At 28.1% G+C, this 20,648-nt stretch overlaps 3 protein-coding genes across 4 annotated transcripts; 1 reads left to right on the forward strand and 2 right to left on the reverse strand.

Moving 5' to 3' along the window:
- Nucleotides 1–422: 422 nt before the first annotated feature.
- On the forward strand, nucleotides 423–10,872 carry LOC130674032 (39S ribosomal protein L38, mitochondrial). The gene is made up of 7 exons (XM_057479299.1): nucleotides 423–611; nucleotides 701–856; nucleotides 1,160–1,490; nucleotides 1,568–1,726; nucleotides 1,792–1,928; nucleotides 2,868–3,167; nucleotides 10,731–10,872. The coding sequence occupies exons 1-6, from the start codon at nucleotides 482–484 to the stop codon at nucleotides 3,158–3,160; spliced, it is 1,206 nt and encodes a 401-aa protein (XP_057335282.1). The 5' UTR covers nucleotides 423–481; the 3' UTR covers nucleotides 3,161–3,167; nucleotides 10,731–10,872.
- LOC130674025 (probable DNA double-strand break repair Rad50 ATPase) lies at nucleotides 3,166–7,605 on the reverse strand. 2 transcript variants are annotated; one of them, XM_057479288.1, is made up of 9 exons: nucleotides 6,710–7,605; nucleotides 6,038–6,237; nucleotides 5,845–5,949; nucleotides 5,099–5,266; nucleotides 4,771–5,019; nucleotides 4,539–4,681; nucleotides 4,306–4,461; nucleotides 3,842–4,146; nucleotides 3,166–3,508 (listed from the first exon to the last, which is right to left on the reverse strand). In XM_057479288.1, the coding sequence occupies exons 1-9, from the start codon at nucleotides 6,819–6,821 to the stop codon at nucleotides 3,237–3,239; spliced, it is 1,710 nt and encodes a 569-aa protein (XP_057335271.1). In that variant the 5' UTR covers nucleotides 6,822–7,605; the 3' UTR covers nucleotides 3,166–3,236. The 2 variants fall into 2 exon arrangements, with proteins under 2 accessions (XP_057335271.1, XP_057335272.1); XM_057479289.1 differs by lacking the exon at nucleotides 6,710–7,605 and having other exon boundaries at nucleotides 6,024–6,177.
- LOC130674027 (locomotion-related protein Hikaru genki) lies at nucleotides 10,025–19,431 on the reverse strand. The gene is made up of 9 exons (XM_057479291.1): nucleotides 19,006–19,431; nucleotides 18,090–18,169; nucleotides 17,778–17,940; nucleotides 15,454–15,627; nucleotides 12,741–12,875; nucleotides 12,516–12,656; nucleotides 11,700–11,909; nucleotides 11,397–11,597; nucleotides 10,025–10,919 (listed from the first exon to the last, which is right to left on the reverse strand). The coding sequence occupies exons 1-9, from the start codon at nucleotides 19,082–19,084 to the stop codon at nucleotides 10,714–10,716; spliced, it is 1,389 nt and encodes a 462-aa protein (XP_057335274.1). The 5' UTR covers nucleotides 19,085–19,431; the 3' UTR covers nucleotides 10,025–10,713.
- Nucleotides 19,432–20,648: the final 1,217 nt, after the last annotated feature.

Below are 20,648 nucleotides of genomic sequence, written 5' to 3' on the forward strand. Positions count from 1 at the left end.
TTTATCGTTATCGCGGTCTTTTGACGCAGGTTATTGCTACTTCGGCACAAAAAAATGTAAATATTATTTTTTTAAAAATATAAACACAGAAAATATTTACCTATAAAAATTTAGTTTTTTAGTTTTTTATTTTGAATATTTTCGCGCCATTGTTATATTTCGCTAGAGATGGAGTTAATAAAATTTTTTAATTTAATGATAATTAAATTAATTTATTATATTAATCAGTCACGCACATTTCCAAACTGATAAATAATCTGACAGATTCACTGAAATTTGAATATTTCCCGCGGTTTAAATTCAAATTCCATTGGCGGGGTTGTGAGCGCATGCGCGTTTATCACCAGGTTAAAAATTCCTCGAATCGTTTGAGGAAAAGGATCGATTAACATAATTGAATTCTTCATAATCGATACTAATAAGTCGATTCTTGAATCGCCGTCTAGTCTTTCGGTGAAAATCAAATTGTTTTTTTTTTAAAATGACTAGTAGACTCTTTAATTATTTAAAAAGTGATTTAATTGTTATAAATTACCAACAATTACGTCATGGCCATAAAATGCGTGGAAAACGACCTGGTATTGCTAAAAATCTTCAACAACGATTAGAAGGTAACGTTTTTTTATCGTAACCTCTCATTATTATAACCTATCAGTATTTAATTTAAATAAATTTAATAAATAACTTAAATTTTTTTTAGAAATGAATCGTAAAGATCCAGAAATTGACTTCAAAGTCGACATTGGGTTTCAACCCTCAAAATTATCAAGGTCGGCACTTAGTACTGGTTATATGGAGTACGTCAAACAAGTGAGAAAAAATCCAGAAATGGAGAGGAAAGCACGAAGAAAAGAGTGTGAGTTATTAATTAAATAACACAATTATCAATAATTAATAATTAAACTGTTCAAAATAAATTTTATTTTATGATACTGAAGTTAGCAGACGTCTAATAATTTTTTGATGTTTTTTTAGACGATAAGCCTAAAAAAAAATATTTGAAAAAATTGCACCTGTAGTTTTTTAAATTTTCTACATGTGCATATTTTTAGTTTTTTTTTTTTTGTAATTGATTCGGTGAAAAAAAAATTCCGAAAATTACTAATTGTCTGCTAACTTCAGGATCATTTTGTTTTAATAATTTAATTTATTTGTCTAGTGTTACTCGATCTAGAGGGTGTCAAAAAAGATTGGTGGTCAACATCAGCACCTCAGCAGATAAAAACAATTTCTGATCATTACGGTGTCTATGATGATTTATTTGGAGACGCATATTTTTATCCAGTATTACCGATGGAAATTAAATACGAGTACAATAGTAGTGAAATAATTCCGGTAGTTCATCGAGGCAATTTAATTAAGTCTTCAGAAACTCAACAACCGCCAAAAATAAACTACGAAGCTGCACCTGATTCCCTTTGGACTTTACTACTCACTACTCCTGACGCTAATTTTACTAGCAGAGAACTTGAGTACTGCCATTGGTTCATGTAAGTTTTGATTAATTGATTAATTGAATATCAGAAATAATTGTCTATTGTTTGTTGACAAATAAATTTAATTACAGTGGAAATATACCCGGTAACGATATTGATAAAGGCGATCTTTTGATTGATTACATGAGACCTATTCCTCCAATGGGAATGGGATTGTGTAGATATATTTTTGTACTTTATAAACAAGATAAAAAAATTGATTTTGCTGAATACAAAAAAGAACAGCCTTGGTAAGCTATTTTTGGTTACTTTCATAATTTGAATTTTGGCGGGTATTTTTAATTTTATTTAATAGTTTAGCGTTGGAGAAACGTAACTGGAAAACATTGGATTTTTATCGTAAATACCAAGACATTATAACTCCAGCGAGCATTGCATTTTTTCAAGCTGAATGGGATCAAAGTTTGAAAGATTTTTATCACAATACGCTACGTAAGTTATTTAATAATGATAATAATTTTTTAATAAGAAGTTTCAAAATAGGTTCATATATCTGTTAAGAAATATAAACTATTTATTGTGTAATACATATTGACCCATCCGATCCTTTTCAAAAATTTTTATTTTATTGGCAATAATTTGCTGATTACTCGCATTAGCATCTTCAGGCCAATATTCTAACAAAAATTAAAATGTTATATTGATTAGGGTGGGTTGAAAAAAAACTTTTTTTGTTTTTCTTAGCATGGGGGTAGAATTTGTACCTTATAATAAAAAAAACCCAACGAAAAAAATTACATGGTGTTCTAGAATCTGTAGGGTGTCTCCTTGAAAGCTAATTGTAAGTCAGAAGTTGAAAAAATTTTTTTCTTATTATTTTTGTAATTTAAGTAAAAAATCCAAAAATGAAAAGCATTTTCTTTTGAATTAAAATGAAAGTGAAGTAAAAAAAAATCACATTCGACAATTATTAGATATTTTCCACGATTTTGGACAAGAAAAAATTTTTTTCGTTGGAACTACCCCGTTTAATCAATTATTTATTTAAAAAACGAGTGGGCCACCTCAAAATGTTGAATAAAAAATTTTTTTTTTTCTTGAAAATTTTTTTTTTTTATAAGGTACAAATTCTACCCCCATGCTAAGAAAAACAAAAAAAAGTTTTTTTTCAACCCACCCTAATATTGATACTCATATATTTATAGTTTTAATTACTTAAAATTTTAGAAACATTTTGTTCTCTTTCCATTTTTTACACTACACTTTATTATCATTTTGTAAATATTTTTTAATTCAAAATTTCATATAAAAAATTTTTTTTTACCAATAAAATAACAAATTTTTAAAACGCATTGGATGTGCCAGTAAAAAATAATAACAATTCTCTAGATTATAAACAAAACTTATCTAAATATTTAAAATAAATTACAGAAATGAAATCTCCAAAATTCGAATACGATTTTCCACCACCGTACATTCGTCCTCAAGAATGGTTCCCCTTGAAACAGGCATTTAATTTATATCTGGACCGTTACCGTGATCCTAAAGACATAAACAAAGATTTCTTACTGAAGAAGTTAAAAAAAACACATCCATTCAAAGGTCCAGAACGACCACTGAAATACCCACGAGCTTATGCCTTTGATAGAGATATGCCGTCTTGGTTGAAGACGGAATTAGTGAAGGAACAATTAAAACAGGGTAGAATTAATGATATTGAATAAGTTATCCGTAAGTACATTATTATATTGAATAAAAAAATTTAATGAATTATTGCAGTGTATATTTTTTTCCAAATAATTAGTCAGTTCTTGAATACATTTCAACAATATTTTTACTTTGGTTTTTGATGTCAGCTCTTGACATAACTGACGAGTCCACACATACGTGCTCAACTGTCATTACTTTTCGTTCCGCCGCGTGATTATTGTGGTAAATTTTCGACCTTTTCTCAGCGACGTAACTTTGGTATAAATTTTTCGCCTTTTCTTCATCTTCTGGGGTCATTTCGAAATTTGACAGTCCAAAAAGTATGTTAGCTTTCTTAGTCACTTGATTAAGCAGCGTTAAAACTTTAAAATAAAATATTAATATTTAAGTTCTCGTCCATGATCAAAATATTTCAAATAACTTAATCTTGGGAATTTGGACAAGTAAAGATGTTATATTATAAAATTTTCAACCTTTCGCTGATCTATTTCAGCTTCATCAGGCGAATCTTATGATTGACATCCTCGTCGTCCTCGTTAACCATAAGATTCGCCTGATGAAGCTGAAATAGATCAGCGAAAGGTTACAAATTTTATAATATAACATCTTTACTTATTGTCCAAATTCCCAAGATTAAGTTATATAAAATATTAATTTTCAGTAGAATAAAAATTTTAAATAAATTTATAATTTACCATCGGAATCAAATTTTTCCAATTGATAGTCAGCGTTATCGATAAATTGACTTTTGGGTTTTCTCGAACTACTTTTACCGTCACTTAAATCTGAAGGTTTACGTTTGTCGCGTTTTTTTTCACGAGGTGATTTCTTGCCGCCTAGACCAGGTCTTATAAAAATCATCATTGCAAGTATATTTTGTAACCCACATTTAATATTTATCAATAATTCACTGCGTGATTTTTCTAGTTTTATAAAATCTTCTTCTCGCTTTTTTGACATTTTTATTTCTTCCAACATTTCCTTTTTATCAGATTTATATCTAATTTAATACAGACATTAATTTATTATTTTTAATAATTAAAAGTAATTCAGCGGTCTTATAAATTTTTTCTTACAACTTTTTTACGACTTTACATTACAACTTTAATTAATTAATCTCCGAGCTCGTAACTGTTAGATATTTTATTCTATAACTTACTTGTCATATTCTCCACTAGCTGATATCAGTGAATTATTTAAATCAGCGAGAATTAATGTCGCGCAGTTTTTTTTATTCAATAATAATTCACGTTCTTCGAGATTATTTTCCAACTTTTTAAGTAAACGTTTTTTTTGTCTCGCCTGTTCTTCAAATCTATGAAAAATAAATAAAATCAATCAATTACTTTTACTTCACATAAATATTTCATTATATCTCATTGATTAAATTACCTGTCAAATAATTCATCATAAGACCTCGCCATCAAAATTTCTTTAACTTTAGCAAAAGTTTCTTCCAAAATTTTAATATTTTCTTCCAATCCATCATCATCATCTCGCAATTTTCTAGCCATCGCCATTAATTCTGGATTACTCTATCATATTTATTTAAATTATTAATATAAAATTAATATGAAATGAAAAGAGAATAAAAAAAAATTTTCCAATAATTTAATAGAGAAACCTCCACTTGTACAAGTTCTCGTATATCAGACCGGAGATTATCAACCCGACTGCGTACAATATTTAATGTTCGCTCTCTCTCCTTCATATTTTTCCAAACATCACGAGCCATTCTCTTATATTTCTCTCGAGTATCATCCAACTCTTCAGCTGCTAACTGACCCATAAATATTCCACGAAGTAGTACTTTGCATTGTTCCATTTTATCTTCTTTTAAAGCTTCTATTATTGCATTGAAATAAACTGTATCCTAGTTCATTAAATTTTACCAATTTATTTTTAAATTCATTTAAATAATATATATATATTTTTTTTTTTTTCAATCAAACCTTTTTTAATATTTTAACCATCGCTAAATAAGTCGTACGAATTGATTCAGCATAATTTCTATTAGCGACATACTTTTGATAGAGCGCCGCTAATTTTTGTTGATGACGATCTGGTTCTCTTAGACGGTTTTGCTCTTCATATTCATTCATTAGAAATGTCCATTCTAACTAATATCCAATTATATTATTTTTAATTTAACGGGTTTAGATCATTCATTCATTTTTTGTTGAACAAAAATATCAGCGACTTGATCAATAGGTTTTTGAAAGACTGATATATTTTTTTAGTTATATGCTGTTTAATGAACATTAAAAATTACAAAACTTATGATTTGTATTAAAAGTTCAATTTTCGTGATGATAAAATTTTACTCGCGAATTTTAAATCATCAAAAGTCCCGCCAAAATAGCTGAGTATTTATTTACCGTATTTAATAATTTTAATTTACGACAGTATTGCTTGCTCATAATCGATACATTTACAGTACGAGTTTATCTAAGACCTTGTCTGAATATATTTAAATCTATAGATTTTATAATTTTAAATTTTATAAAAATTATCTCAATTGAAAATTCCTCCGGATAATTTATTTGTTAATTATTTATACTTTATTTTTACACACCCCTAACAAATTATGATTGCAATTTAATTTAAATATAAATATACTACATTTCTATAAATTCTTAATTAATGAATTCGTATTAATTATTAATAATTAAATGAATAATAAATTATTTATCAGTACCTTAAGATCAAAAAATTCTTTCATTTTAATTTTCTTAAAGTATAGCAACTCATCCAACTGTTTACGTCGTAAACTAAAGTCCTGATTAATCGCGCGGTAGACAACCTGAATTCAAAATTTAAAAAAAAATAAAAACTTAAACTACCGATAGCTATAAATTATAGACATCGAAAGCGTACGAAATATTTCCTACGATTGGGTCCCGGTCTTGATAAGCCAACTGTAGATTTTTGTCATTCTGCAACACCTGGTGCATGCGTCTTCGATCACCACTTTCCACTTCTTTGAGGATTTCTCTGTACTCTCTAATTTCATCCCGCAAAATTTTTATTTCTTTCGATAATTTTTTACGCTGCCTCGCTGCTTCAATAGCTTTTATTTTTTTTTGTTTTCCTACAATTTTAAAACGTTATGTTATTTTAAGGGTATTCCCATACAGCCCCCCCCACTTTCTAAAAAATATTTAAAGACTCAACTGTCATAATCATATTGAAATTTTATTAATTAATTAACAAAAAAGTTAAAACATTAATTGAAAAAAAGACAACGAAGTTAAAATTTCTCCGAGATATAGAATTTAAAAAAAATTACTTATAGTTGTTACAAATTTTGAGTTGAACGAAATTTTGTAAATAAATTTTAGCCTACAAAATTTAAAAATTCGAATTATTGACGTGAAAATTTATAACTGAGCAATTTTTTCAATTAATACTTGAACTTTTTTTTAAATTAATGGATAAAATTTCAATACGATTATGACAGTTCGTTGATTGAATGTTTCTAAAAAGTGGGGGAGGGGGGGGATTGTATGAGAATATCTTTAAATAAAAAATTTATATATTTATTTAGGTTAATTAATATTTACCATACAATTTTATCGCTCCTTTATACTGATAAATTTTATCTTTGATAGTCCATCTGCTGTCTTTTATTCCGTGAATTTTATACCCACGTACACTCAAAATTTTTTTATTCATTTTTTATTTTATAAATAATATCCTTAAAAGTATCAAAAAAATTAATTAAATAATTAATAAATAATGCCCAGTAATTATAATAAAAAAAAAAGTCCAATGAAATATCGACATTCTTTTATTTGTACAGCAGAGATAAAACATTCACGTCTTTGAAAAGAGATTGATACAATGAAGGATAAGAACAAAAGTATAAGAGTAGGCAGAGTAATCGATCTGATATTTGTATCGCGAGTTGTATTGAGACAGACACGCTCTTTAATGTGAACTCTGTAGCATTGAATCCTCCAGGCGATGCATCGAATTGAGGATAATGACAGGGTAAAATGTGTATGGATCTATAGATACAGACATATAATCACATATATATGTATAATACAAAAGGAACAAAATGAGAAGCAGGTTGATTGGATGGCTCGATTGAAATGCGAGTTTAATTGGGGTCTTGATACCGTTATTCTCGTTACTGTCCTCGTTACGCGGAAATTCGTCTGACCTAACTACTATTGATTCTACTGAAAGACGTAGATATAAATTTTACATAGTCTAGACAATGCTGGTCTTTAAAAATTCATAGTCATTATTGTCATGACCTACTTCTATTATTTAATTATTCAAATGCTCGTTAATAATTTTTATTTATTTTTTTACTCATCTCTATTTTTACTTAATTTCAAAATCGATTTTATGCAGTTTCATTTTTTATTTAACTAAAATGCCAATACCAAAATGTCATAACCACTGAATTTTTATGCGCTACAATATTTTTTATACCTCAATAAATTCGCAGGGGATTTTATTCATTTTTATACTTCTTTTTTTTGTTTTATAATTTAAATAATAATAATAATAATAATAATAATAAATACAAGCTTTCAATTTAATGAGATTCTTTTCCTGCTTTTTAATTACTACTGTCTATATTTAACAATACGTGTATTTAAATTTAAATATTTGTATTGTAGAAAACAGTAATTAAAAAATTTTATTAACAAATAAAACAAAAAAAAAAATGATTATTTGACGTAAAGTTTTAATTAAAACTCAAAAATACAAAACATTAATAATTAAATTCAAAACTTAAATCCATTAAATAAAATAAACATTTAAATTTAATTTAAAATCTAAGTAAGCACACAAAGTTTTATAAAATAACCCGAGGATATTTAAATCGCGTGTAGCAATAGGGAAAATATATTTACTTTATTCTACGCTGAGTAGTGTCGCTATGACCAGAGGGATAAAACGCGATAACCCATAAACTATGTACATTAAACCTTAAATTTCCTTTTATCCACATAAATATATCACGTAACACTCATCTGCTTTACTATCTGTTTATATATATTGATCTGAGTATATATTAATATACGAGATTTATCTCAAAGTCATAACTTTACCCACCTCTGCAATAACAAATTTAAATTTTCATAAAAATTTACCAAAAGTTGTTTAGTAAAAATGATGTTTAGAAGATTTGATTTAAAAAGTGTTGAGAGATAAGAAAAATAATAAAGATAAAAATAAAAAATAATTTTTTTTTATATAAAAAAAAAACTAAGTAAGTAAGTAAGAAAGAAGCGATAGAGAAAAGGAAGTAATCAAGTCTCCAGATCTCGTAATGGTCTTATGGAGTTTCCCCGGTGGGCAATACTGTGAACTACTCCAATATAAGGGCTAAGAAAAGATATGGCAGCGGATAACTAAAGAATATATAGAGCTATAGCAGAAAAAAGGCTTTAGCTTCGGATACTTGAATAGAAGAAATAGTTTAATGAAGACTTTTATATTAGAAAATCTTGTACACAGTAATCCGTAAGGTAACACCTTTATTCTTCATTATGTTTGTTCTTTGTTCGGACTTTTGTTCCTTTCATTAACGGGAATAAATAAGAAAAAAGTTTTAACATTTTATCTTGAGCTACGTAAAACTTTACGTCGACATCAATCTCCATTTTCTTACTGTCTCTTTTGTCAGTAACTTATGAAAGATAGAATGGAAAAAAAATGTGCGATTTCTTTCGAGTGTCGCCTGAAGAGACATTTCTCTTCGATCATATTCAAATTTTTTTTTATACTTCGCTCTTCTTTTTTTAACTTTTGCGCTCCAGTTTATTTTTATTTATTTCTTTTATATTTTATCTTCAAGTACTATTGAGAGTTTCCATTGGTACGGACGACCGATTCTTGATCACTTTGAGTGAACATCGAGGTACAGAGAATAGTAAATTACAGATATAAATAAAAAAAAAGAAATGATAATAAAAAATTTAAGTTATTTTCGTTTAAATATTTAAAAGTTATAATTTTTCCCGGGTGAAAAAATTTCAAGCCAAAATAATAGTAAAATTTTTTCTCGGCCGAAAAAAGGCCCAGGTGGTGAACAGTAGATTGAAAACTCACTAGGCCGAAAAATGGCCGAAAAAAAAAACCGAAAATAGGCTGATTCAATTTATCGGCCTATTTATTTAAAAATAATAAAATTTCCGCCAACTTTCGACCTTTTTCAATAAAGTTCTACAGCTTCACCGAAATTTCAGCCAAATTTAAATCTCTTTGAATAAAATTCTGTAGTTTCGGCGTAATTTCGGCTAAATTTAGTTTTGTCGGCCAACTTTCGACCTTTTTTAATAAAATTCTACAGCTTCACCGAAATTAAAATCTCTTTGAATAAAGTTCTATAGTTTCGGCGTAATTTTGGGAAAATTTAGTTTTTTCGACCAACTTTCGACCTTTTTCAATAAAATTCTACAGCTTCAGCGAAATTTCAGCCAAATTTAAATCTCTTTGAATAAAATTCTATAGTTTCAGCGTATTTTCGGCCAACTTTCGATCTTTTGAATGAAATTCTACTTTCTTTCGGTGGGATTTCGGCCAAATTGAACTTTTTTTGGCGTATTTTCGGACAAATATTTTTACCTTGATGATTAATAGTTTAATAATTTTCTTCACATTGAAATCTACTTGATAAATGTCACTTGTTATGAATGAAAATATTTAAAATTAAAATGAAATTTGTCCAAGTAAGTTAAATAAATAATGTATGATAAAATATTTAATTAACAAAAATAATAATTGACAATAAAATAAACATTTGTCTTGTAAATTAAAGTCCCACCGTTTTACCTTCTAACAAATATAACGTAATAAAATATTTAGCTCTGTATCGACAATACTAAATGATATTTTAACAGTTGGAGCGGCGGCTAAATCAAGCCGTAGTTGTATTTACACAAAGCCGACGAGGGTTGACTTGATATATTTTAACTTGAGAGAGGATCCAGGAGGACAAGTGACTTTAATTAATCTCACTGTGTAAATACAAGGAACAGAACTACGTCTCTTTGTAGACTAGGCTACAAGAGAAACAAAAGTCTAACACATAAAATAAAAATAAAGATAAACATCTAAGTACAAGAAAATTTTTTAATTAAACTTTATATATTTTACAATATTTAATCTACTTTAAAAAAAAGTTATTACAAGTGTTTACAAGTAATCAATTATTTATAAACAACTTCAGTTATATTTATATCAGGGACATTTTTAAATTCAGCCGGATTCAAACATTTTTAAATTCCGCGGGAAATTTTTTTAATTTAAACAAAATAAATGTAAGTACATTTTTATTAATAAATAACTGATTACTTGTGGGTACGTACATTAAAAAAAATCTTTTAATGGGAAGATTAATATAAATAAAAACATTTAAATCGCTTAATTATTATCATTTGTTTTTTTTTGTGTAAAACATTTTCTTTTTTTTATAATATTTAAATTTAAATGTTTAAATTTTTTGATAAATTTATGCCGCAACGGCAAAGTGATTTACTTTTATCTTGAGATTTAATTTTGTCTTGTCATGTCATGATAAAAAAATTTATATTTTTACTTTTCATACATCACGATAAGACCGGCAAGGTGGTGGTGGTCCACTCCACATCCCATTTTCTCGGCATGTAGGCCTTTTAACTGGTTCAAGAGGTGTTACATATCCAGGTGAACAAGTTACTTGAATAGTATCTTCAGGTTTGTACCAAAATTTCAATGGAGCTATTTTTCCATGAGGTGGATCGCCTGGATAAGGACATCTTACTTCGCCTGCAATTTTAATTAAATATTTTCAATTAAAATTTATATTTATATTTAAAAATAAGAAAATTTTCTATTAAATTGCTGACGTTTTTTTTTTCCCGGGAAAATATTTAAATTTAAAAATATTTTTAAAATTAATACTGAATAAAACAGACGTCAGCATCAACAAATAATAAATACATGAGTTGAAAAATGAATAATTAAAAAATTATGTAATCAAGTATTTTAGTTTTTTAATCTCACGATCAGTAAGTTTGTAATTAAATAAGAAATTGAATTTAAAAAATATGAAATATTCTCAGACAGTCACGTAGCGAATGAGCTGCTAGCTTGTTATTAAATATATATCTGTCTGAAGATAAATAAAAAATGAATTTATCTGAATAGATCATCAGTTGAATTAGTTAATTACGAGTTGATTAAAGATTTCTTTAGCGCAAAACTTTTAAGATTGATTAAAGTTGGTATTAAGTAAAAAGTTACATTGAGGCGGATCGTGTGACCACGTTCCGTTTTCCATGCAGATAATTGATGCTTCACCAATCAGTTGATGACTCGGGAGACACGCGAACCTCAAAAGAGATCCTACTTTCTTTACACGAACACGTTTCTTCCCTGAATTTGTTAATCGATCTTCTATAACTTTTCCATTCTTCGGCATTGGGGGCAGGCGGCAAATTATTTCTAATTAAATACAAAGAAAAAAAAACAATTATCTTTAATTAATAATTACATTTACGTTTTAAATTAACTACTGGTGTAATATTAGTTTAATTAATTTCTTACGTAAACAATGAGGTGGGGGTGCGCTCCACCTGCCGTCATCTCTGCAAATAATTGTCGGTTCACCAATGAGATTATTACCCCACATACAATCAAAAGATGCTCTCCCTCCAACGGTATTATTGTACTCCAATAATTGGAGTCTGGGGTTCGTTATATTAATTTGCGGGCAAAGTATCGGATCGCAACGTGGAACTTCACTTGACCATCTTCCTATAATTTTCAATCAATTTTCTGTTATATACAGTAGCAAAAACAAATAAAAAAAAATTACTTTTATTTGCCGCGCAGTAACGATTATTGATACTCGTTAGCCATTAATTTGACGTCTACGCGTTTTACTTACCTAAGAATTTATCGTTAACGATTACGGATAAGCAAACAAAAAAAAACAAATTATCATAAATATGCGACGTTTCGTCTTTTATTTATTGACGTTAAAATCTTATCAGTAAACTTTTGTATTTAAAAGTAAGAAAGTGTTTAATTAAATTAAGTGTACGTTTCTTATCAGTATCAATTATCAGCTGCTTGATAAAGTCTCAATAAATAAAAGACCAAACGTCGTATGTTAATGATAGTTTGTTGTTGTTTTTGTTTACTTGCCTGGTATTTAAATTTCCCAACTTTCCCACAACCACTTATTTGAGTTTCTAATAGACAGCCCATTAAATGTCAAAATTATAAAGGAAGAAAAAGAAAAAATAAGGAAATTAAAAATGAAAAGAAGAACAAGAACGCAAAGACGAAAATTTCCCGACGTCCCCTAGACCGGGCTTGTGACGGATAGTCGACTTGATATATAAGAATGTTACTGACCATTATATTGACAATTTAAACGTCGGGATCCTTCGAGTTTGTAACCATCTGGACATCCGAATTCCGCTTTATGTCCCATCCTCGTTCCTTGAATTCTTCCGATCGTTGGTGGAGCGACTGTCAATGTAGGGCAATGCAAATCTAAAAAAGAATCAATAAATCAAAGAGAAAAAATAAAACTTTGGTAACTTGTTTGAATATTGAGTTTAAATAAATAAAATTTACCTATAACGTGTATGCGAATTGAATTAGTCAAACCTTTTGGTGTTGAACATGTATAAACTCCAGAGTCTTGATTTTTAACGTAGTATATCGACAATCTGTATTTCCAATCTTTTTCAGATGCTGCGATAGCCCAGCCTGTAATTTTTTTAAATACAGGGTAGAGTTACCGTTTTTCGACGATTTGGATACTTAAAAAATTCAAATAATAATCATTTGTAAAACACGCAATGACAATTTACTTTTTAGAATGTCTTTAAAGATACTTTTATCACAATAGTACAATTCAAATCTTTTTTTATACTTTTTCATTGAATAAAATAAGGTATTAAATGTCGAAAAGTGGAGTAGTGGCCACAAATGGCACCTGCCCCATTAATTCATTACTCCTATACTTTGTATAGAGTAGAGGTACAATTTTTGGCCGCTTTAGGCCAGTTAGACATTTGAAAAGTTCAAATAATAATAATTTGTAGAACACGCAATGACAATTTACTTTTTAGAATGTCTTCAAAGATACTTTTATCATAATTATACTTTTTTATTAAATAAAATAAGGTGTTAAATGTCGAGAAGTGGAGTAGTAGCCACAAATGGCACCTGCCCTACATTAAGTCATTACTTCTATAAACTTTGTATAGAGCAGAGGTACCATTTTTGGCCGCTTTAGGCCAGTTAGACATTTGAAAAGTTCAAATAATAATAATTTGTAGAACACGCAATGACAATTAATTTTTAAAATGGCTTCAGAAATACTTTTATCACACTATTACAATTCAAATATTTTTTTTTATACTTTTTCATTAATTAAATTAAAGTATTAAATGTCAAAAAATGGCACTTCTACTCTAAATTAATTAATTACTAGCATAAACATTTTATAGGATTAGTTCATTACACGGTAAAAAATTTTTGGACCCGGTGTAGTGTAAATGTCTCGGTGTAAAAATTTGTGTGAAAATTACACCAAAGTCGGTGTTAAATCTAGGCGGTGTGAATTAAAAATTTTTACACCGCCAAACGTGTAAATTTATAATTCATGATGATTTTGCGTTAAGAAAAAAAATTTCAACACAGTTGAAAAATTTGTGTTAAATTTAACACAAATCACATGTCCCGAACGGTCCACTTAATTTTTCGTGTTAATTTAACACATTATTCTTGTGTCAAACAATAATACGGGTTTAAAAATAGTTGAGATCAGACAACACATTAAACTTTAGTTAAATTTACACTCGATGGTGTCAAATAATTGACACGAAATATTCAACCATTGCATTTTTACACAAGAACAAAAAATTTTCAACTGTGAATCTAAATAAAATTAATGTAGTTTTTAATTAAGTACATAGTTAAAAATATTCAATGATCGTTTATTGCTCGTTAATTAAAATTACAACGAGTAACACGAAAGGGTGTAAAAAAAGTAGATTACACCGTGTTAAAATTACACGGATGGAAAATTTACTACACGGCCGTGTAAAGTTTTCTGGGTCCGTTTTTACACCGAAATTTTTTACAGTGTACTAATATAAACTTCATATAGGGTAGAGATACCGTTTTTGGTGACTTTAGGCCCAGTTTTGGACACTCGAAAAATAAAAAAAACAATAATTTGTAAAATACGCAAAGACAATTAATTTTTTTAATGGCTCCAGAGTTATTTTTATAAAAACATTACAATACAATTTTTTTATACGTTTTCATTAATTAAAATAAAGTATCAAATGTCAAAAAATGAAGCCGTAGATACAAATGGAACTTCTACTCTAGACCAATGAAATTCAAACTTCAAAGTTTTAAAAACTTCATTAAAATAAATTTTATAAAAACATAATTTGTTGCTTTGAAGAATGGAATAACGTGTACGTATTTTTAAAACATGAATATGAGTCAATAATAAAAAAAAGCTGATCACCTGCACAAACAGCAGTAGATCATTAAAAAATAAATAGGCAGAGACATGAACAAAAATTTGTCAAAGCAGCTCTCATTATTTATTTTTCTTCTTTACTCTATGCCATCGAGTAAATTAAGCTCCTTGCATCGCAAGCTAATTTATTGCTCATGTCAGCTGGTCAAATGGACGCAATACACTTTCATAGAGAATTATTGAATGAACTAAAGCTGCTTAATAACCTAATGACAAACTGTCTCATCAAAGACTTGATATCCTTTGTGAGCTAAACGTTAACGTTTTACTCAGACATTTTTAAAATTTTAATAAATAAGTAAATGCATACACAGAAAAAAATAATTCCGTGGCACAAAAAATCTTTACTTGCTCCAATAAATTTTTTCCTTTATAAATTTAAAAAAAAAAAAGTTTTCTGAGGCCAAGAAATTTTATCCAGTTCTCTAAAAATTTTTGTCTTCAATTCATAGTGCAAAATATTTATTGCGCCAATAAATTATTTGTTTCTGTATATATATAAACATGTAAAATGTAGTGATATTTTTTTAGTGATCGTTAGATTTAAATTTTAAATGTAAAATAAAATTTTAAAGAAAACTTGTTGCTAAACTTTTTCAGCTCGCAATTTAAAATTATTTGAGTACATGAAAGCTAAATAATAAATAATTTCAAAAATGTTTTTATTTCTCCATGGGTTTAAATTACACTGTAATGTACTCTGGCTGCATTATTTATTTTACTCTGCAAGTATCCTAGTATTTTTTAATATAAAAGTAATAAATAAAATTCTGTAAAACTTACCCGTGAGGTATTGACGAAATGTCGACGTCCACGTCCATTCTGGGTTACCCATATGTCTGGCAAATAAACACTCGAGATGTAAAATACTTCCGGGGAAGACAGCTAACGCTCCAGAAGGTTCAATAGCCGCTGATCCTGTTGGTAATCCGAATAAAATTGTTGGTGGCGCATTTTCTGTGAAAAAATTAAAATCTCTAATTTCCACAAATGATTTTTTTTTAAATTTCAGCAGCGGGATTAAAATATTTTTATTTTAAAATTAAAATGTCTGGGTAACTAGCATTCAGTGGACATTCAAATTATCTTGAACTGGTTTCTTTATTATTTATGACAAAGAAAAGGAGATTTTTTGTTCCAGCTCACGCATGCAATTTCGTGGCTAAATAACAGCCAGATGTTTCTCTGCACCCTCAGTGCGCTGTTTAGTTATTTCGTGATTCTTTTCACTATTCTCCTGCAACCCTTTTTCATAGCAAAAAAAAATTTTTTTTTACTCTTATTTTGTTTCTTTTTTTTTGTCACAGCATTTTTTTTTATTAAAACTTCATCCTTGACATGTAATGTTGCTCATGAATAAAAAAATGATTATTTCAGTGCTTTTTTTATGAAGAATCGTAGGAGGAATATTGAAAAGTTCTCGTTAAAATAAATTGAAAATTTTAACAGCATGAAAAATATGTATACATATAATCTGCTTGTGTTCTGTAAAATGTAAAGTAGACTGAGACGATATAAAAACCTGATGAATACTAAAAATCATATTTTTTTATCGTTTATTTGTTTGTTCAGTGACTCCATTCAATAACTTAATTTTAATCAATCAAATAAATAACTTTGATAATTCGTTAATCCAAAAGAAACTTTTATTTCATAAGTCACTTACAAAACTTATAAAGATTAATTGAAGGAAGAGGGAATTGAATTTATCAAGTTATTCTACTGAGTTTAGTCATTTATTTAATTTTAAAAAATATTTTTAGACAATTTATTTAAAATAAAATCATATACGTCAATAATTGAGTTGTAGAAATTGAATCGCAAAAATTTATGTCGGTCAGTGCTACTAACATGTTTACCCATAAGATAAATCCGGAGGAAATGAGAGTTGAAAAAATTTTTCACTTCCCGCTAAATTCAAATTTCATTTAAAAAAATCAAACCGCCAATTTTCGAATCAACTTTTTCTCCGGATAAAATCTTAAATCTTTAAATAAAATACGTCAGCTTTAATTTATTTTTGGGCATTAATTATTTTAAATTATCATTTATTTATGTAGAGAAAAAAAATTCACCGAAAAAAGTATGAAATTTTTGTTGGATCTAGAAAAAATGAGACGTAATGAATTTTTGAATTTTCGAAGCGTAAATATACTGAACTTTTATAAGGATCCGTCATTGAAGTAAAAAATATGTGTACATATAATTGCGCTGCTTAATACCTTTGACGTCACCAGGACTACTTGCTCTTACTCATTTGAACCCGTCTACAATGGTATTAGTATTTTTCAACAACGAGACCTAACAGTCTCTCCCCTATTTCTAGAGTATATATGTGTAAGTTAAAAATATATATATGAGTGCAATATGAAGAAAAACATATTGCCTTGCATATACAGTCGTTCAGAACTTGGGCCTGAATTTATCGTCGACCCCAGGGTCATAAAATTCGATCTACACTCGTTTACTTTTTTTCTAGTAACTATGTTATATACGACTTCAAATATATTTTTTACGTTACTCGAAATGATGTTTCAAACATAATATTTAATAAAAAAAAATAAATTTTGAATGGAGAATCCGACAAGTTGTAATTTTGTTAAAAAAAAAGTAAATTTAAAATTTATTGCAAATAAAAAATTATAAAAATGTAAACAAATAAATTTTATTTCCAAAATGTCTATTTTACCATATCCTATCCTGTGAGTATATATATGCGATATGATGATAAGGAAGACGTAAAAAAAAAAAAAAAAGAATAGGTATGCGGAAAGTGTACGTGCTTAGAAAGTGAATGTACGAATAGAAGCCGGCAGTATCAACTCCCCTTGTATATTAGTGCAGACGTTTTTCGTTTTCCCGCCTGCCGCAATACTTTTGGGAATTAAAACAGACAAGGGTAGTCGTTACTCTCACTGATACTTTCTCGCAGCTCTTAAACACAAATACTTTCACTTGATAAAAAAAAAAGAAATGAAATGAAAAGAAAAAATGACGTGTATGGGAAAAATGATATATGTCGGCAATAACGAGACACGAACAATGACGGTGACGGAGGTGAATAAAAATAAAAGTAAATGGATGAAATGAATATGAAGAGTAATTACCGCTGTAATTAGAGATGGAAGTTGTTGGTAAACAAGAAGGTGGCTTATTATTCCATTCTCCATTCCGACATTGGAGAAAAGGATCACCGACAAGTTTGTACCTCCCTAGTTCTCGACATCTCACTGTGACACGTTCGCTATGTGGAATTCTAATCTTGTCTGCCTAAAAGACATATCGTATCATGTCATCAGAATGTATTATACGTTAGAAGATAACTTTGTTATTCTCTATTTCCTTCGTCACTTTGTTTATAAATTATCATATTTATATATAATTACATGCAATGTTATTATTATTTATGGAATACTTACTGATATTGTTACATTTTTGTATGTAATTATGAGAAAAGGATGTAATCCTTCTAATTTACAATCCAAATTATTCGAATCATCTATAAAAAATTAAAAAACAAATTATTTGCAGTTTCAATGATAAAATTATTTACAATATTATTTATGTAATTATAATTTTACCAAAAACAAAATGATTTTTAAAAACAAAAAGATTTAAAAAACTGATAACTAAAGAGAAAGTTTGAATCCAATTAAGCGCAAGTTGCTCTTGTTCTCGACAATGTGGGCTCTAAACTCATGTCTCTTTTTTTATTCCATTATTTTATTTTTTAAAAATTTCCATCTCCTGTCTTTACTTTGCAGCGAGTCTATGACCCTTTCGCTCACGAGGTTCTGCTAACTCTTCACTAACTTGTCAGATAAGAGTCTTGAGGCTTTTCCATATATTGTTAATTTCCTTTGAATTTACAATTTAACTTGGGTAATTTAAATTAAAATAATCCGCCAATTCAAATTATTATTTCTCATTTCCTCTATTTTTAAATTTAAAAAAAAAATAAACAATTACATGTGCCGCATATAAATAGAAAATTATTAAAACATAAACCTGAAGGAAAAAATAAACGTTTATAAAATACTTTATGCATAACATTAACGTCATTTAACGACATGATTTAATCAGCTGCTCCTGTTCTTGCTTCTGCTTTTGCTGTTATCCAGCTTTTACACCCACACATTCTCCAATAATTAATTTTCCTATAAACATACTCGAGTTCAAAGCAGACAATGTTAATGTTAATGTCATTTTCTGTCTACAATGTCTACAAAAAAATATTCAAATATAAAAAAAAATAAAAAATACTCAATTTTTACTAAAATATTTACCCCCGAAAATTTTTTATCAGCATGAAAAATAAATAAATAAATATCTCACCTTGCTTAGCATCACCAGGACAGATGAAACCCGGCAACATGAAGACAATAAACCATAGAGGGTTGAAATTCACTGTCATCGTGGGTGGATATTTTTATTTAACGCACCTTGCACATCAATTACGCCGATAAAAAAATAATAATTATTATTATTAATAAAAGTCACTCAATTTGGCACAATATGTCCGAGCAGTTACCGGAAACGAACTGATTAAATGATAAACAACTACATGGTATTAAATAAATAAATATCGTGAGGTGAATCGGGTGATGTCCGTAAGGTAACTGAAGCTTTTAGCTGGACGTCGGAACATACTAAAGTTATATCTTTTAGTATAGTAATATATAATATTTGCAAGTATCCAAGCAAGCTACTGGAAACCGAGGGGTAGTTTCATCCCCCAACGACGATAAACCCCAGTCTACAGAGTTTGCCTAGGAGCTTTTCGATTCTCCAATCCGCGAGTTAAATTCTTCATCTCGCGCAAGCGCTTATCATCTTCAACTTAAACTATTTCATCTTTTTCCATCTTATTATTACTCGGTTACATTCATTTTATATATTTTATCTTTACTTAAACTTAACTTGTGTCTTATAAACAAATATTTCATTTGATGTTAATAATTTTTTTATTTCATTCGATCAATTAAACTTTTTTTTACGGACTTCACTTCTCTCCGATTACATCCTGGTACATTTGCTAAATATCCAAGCTCTTATTATTTTTTTTTACGTTCATCAGTCTTGAGACTTGCAGAATGCTCTCGCTCAATTAGAACCTCCACTTTGTCTTACATTTCTTTTTTACTGCTGCAAAACAATTTTCAAGAGTGCACTTTTATTCTTCAACAGTTTTTTTTTTACTCTTTTCAACCCTTTTTTTACTTTTATTCCGTCCATTGTAATTGTTGCTACTGCGTTCCGTTAAAAAGTATCATTGCAATGGTAAGAGAACTTTTAACTAAAGAAAATTATTAAATATTTTTTTTTAAGACCTTTCATATAAATTCAATTTTACAAAACGATTTTTTAAAATAAATTTAGACCTTGAATTTTGAAATTTTAAACTGCGTTCTTTTTTTAAATTCAAATTTAAAAATTAAAGTGGTGTTTGGAATTGAAATTTTTAGTAATTACGCAGATGTGCGGAGTCTCATTTATTTTTTAAATTTAGTCTGGTATTGAAAAAATCAATTTAAGTAATTACAGAAAAAAAAGAAAGAAGTTATGAATGACCGAGTGATTGAGCAGTCAGTAAAATAATGAGGGTTTTAAATAGGAGTATATTATAATTTGGGATTTTTAATAATTGCGAAAAAAAGTACTGATGATGATAGTTCATGTTTCATTTGAACCATAACAATTACGGTTTTAATTATAAATATACTACTGAGAGCTGCATCAATTACTTTTACAAACTGCGGTTTTAAATATTTAAGTTTCAAATGAAGTTCTGGAGTCTTCGTTATTTTTTTACAGCAATTTTTTATTTTGTTTTTTTTTTAGAATAAAAAAAAATAAAAACTAAAAATTTGAATTAGTTTTATAAATTTGGTGATAAAAATAAATTTTTGTAAAATATTTAAAATTTATATAAATATATAATTTTATTTAAAATAATAAACAAATAAAAGTATTTATTT

This window comes from Microplitis mediator, chromosome 8, assembly GCF_029852145.1.
Source record: "Microplitis mediator isolate UGA2020A chromosome 8, iyMicMedi2.1, whole genome shotgun sequence".
Lineage (NCBI taxonomy): Eukaryota > Metazoa > Arthropoda > Insecta > Hymenoptera > Braconidae > Microplitis > Microplitis mediator.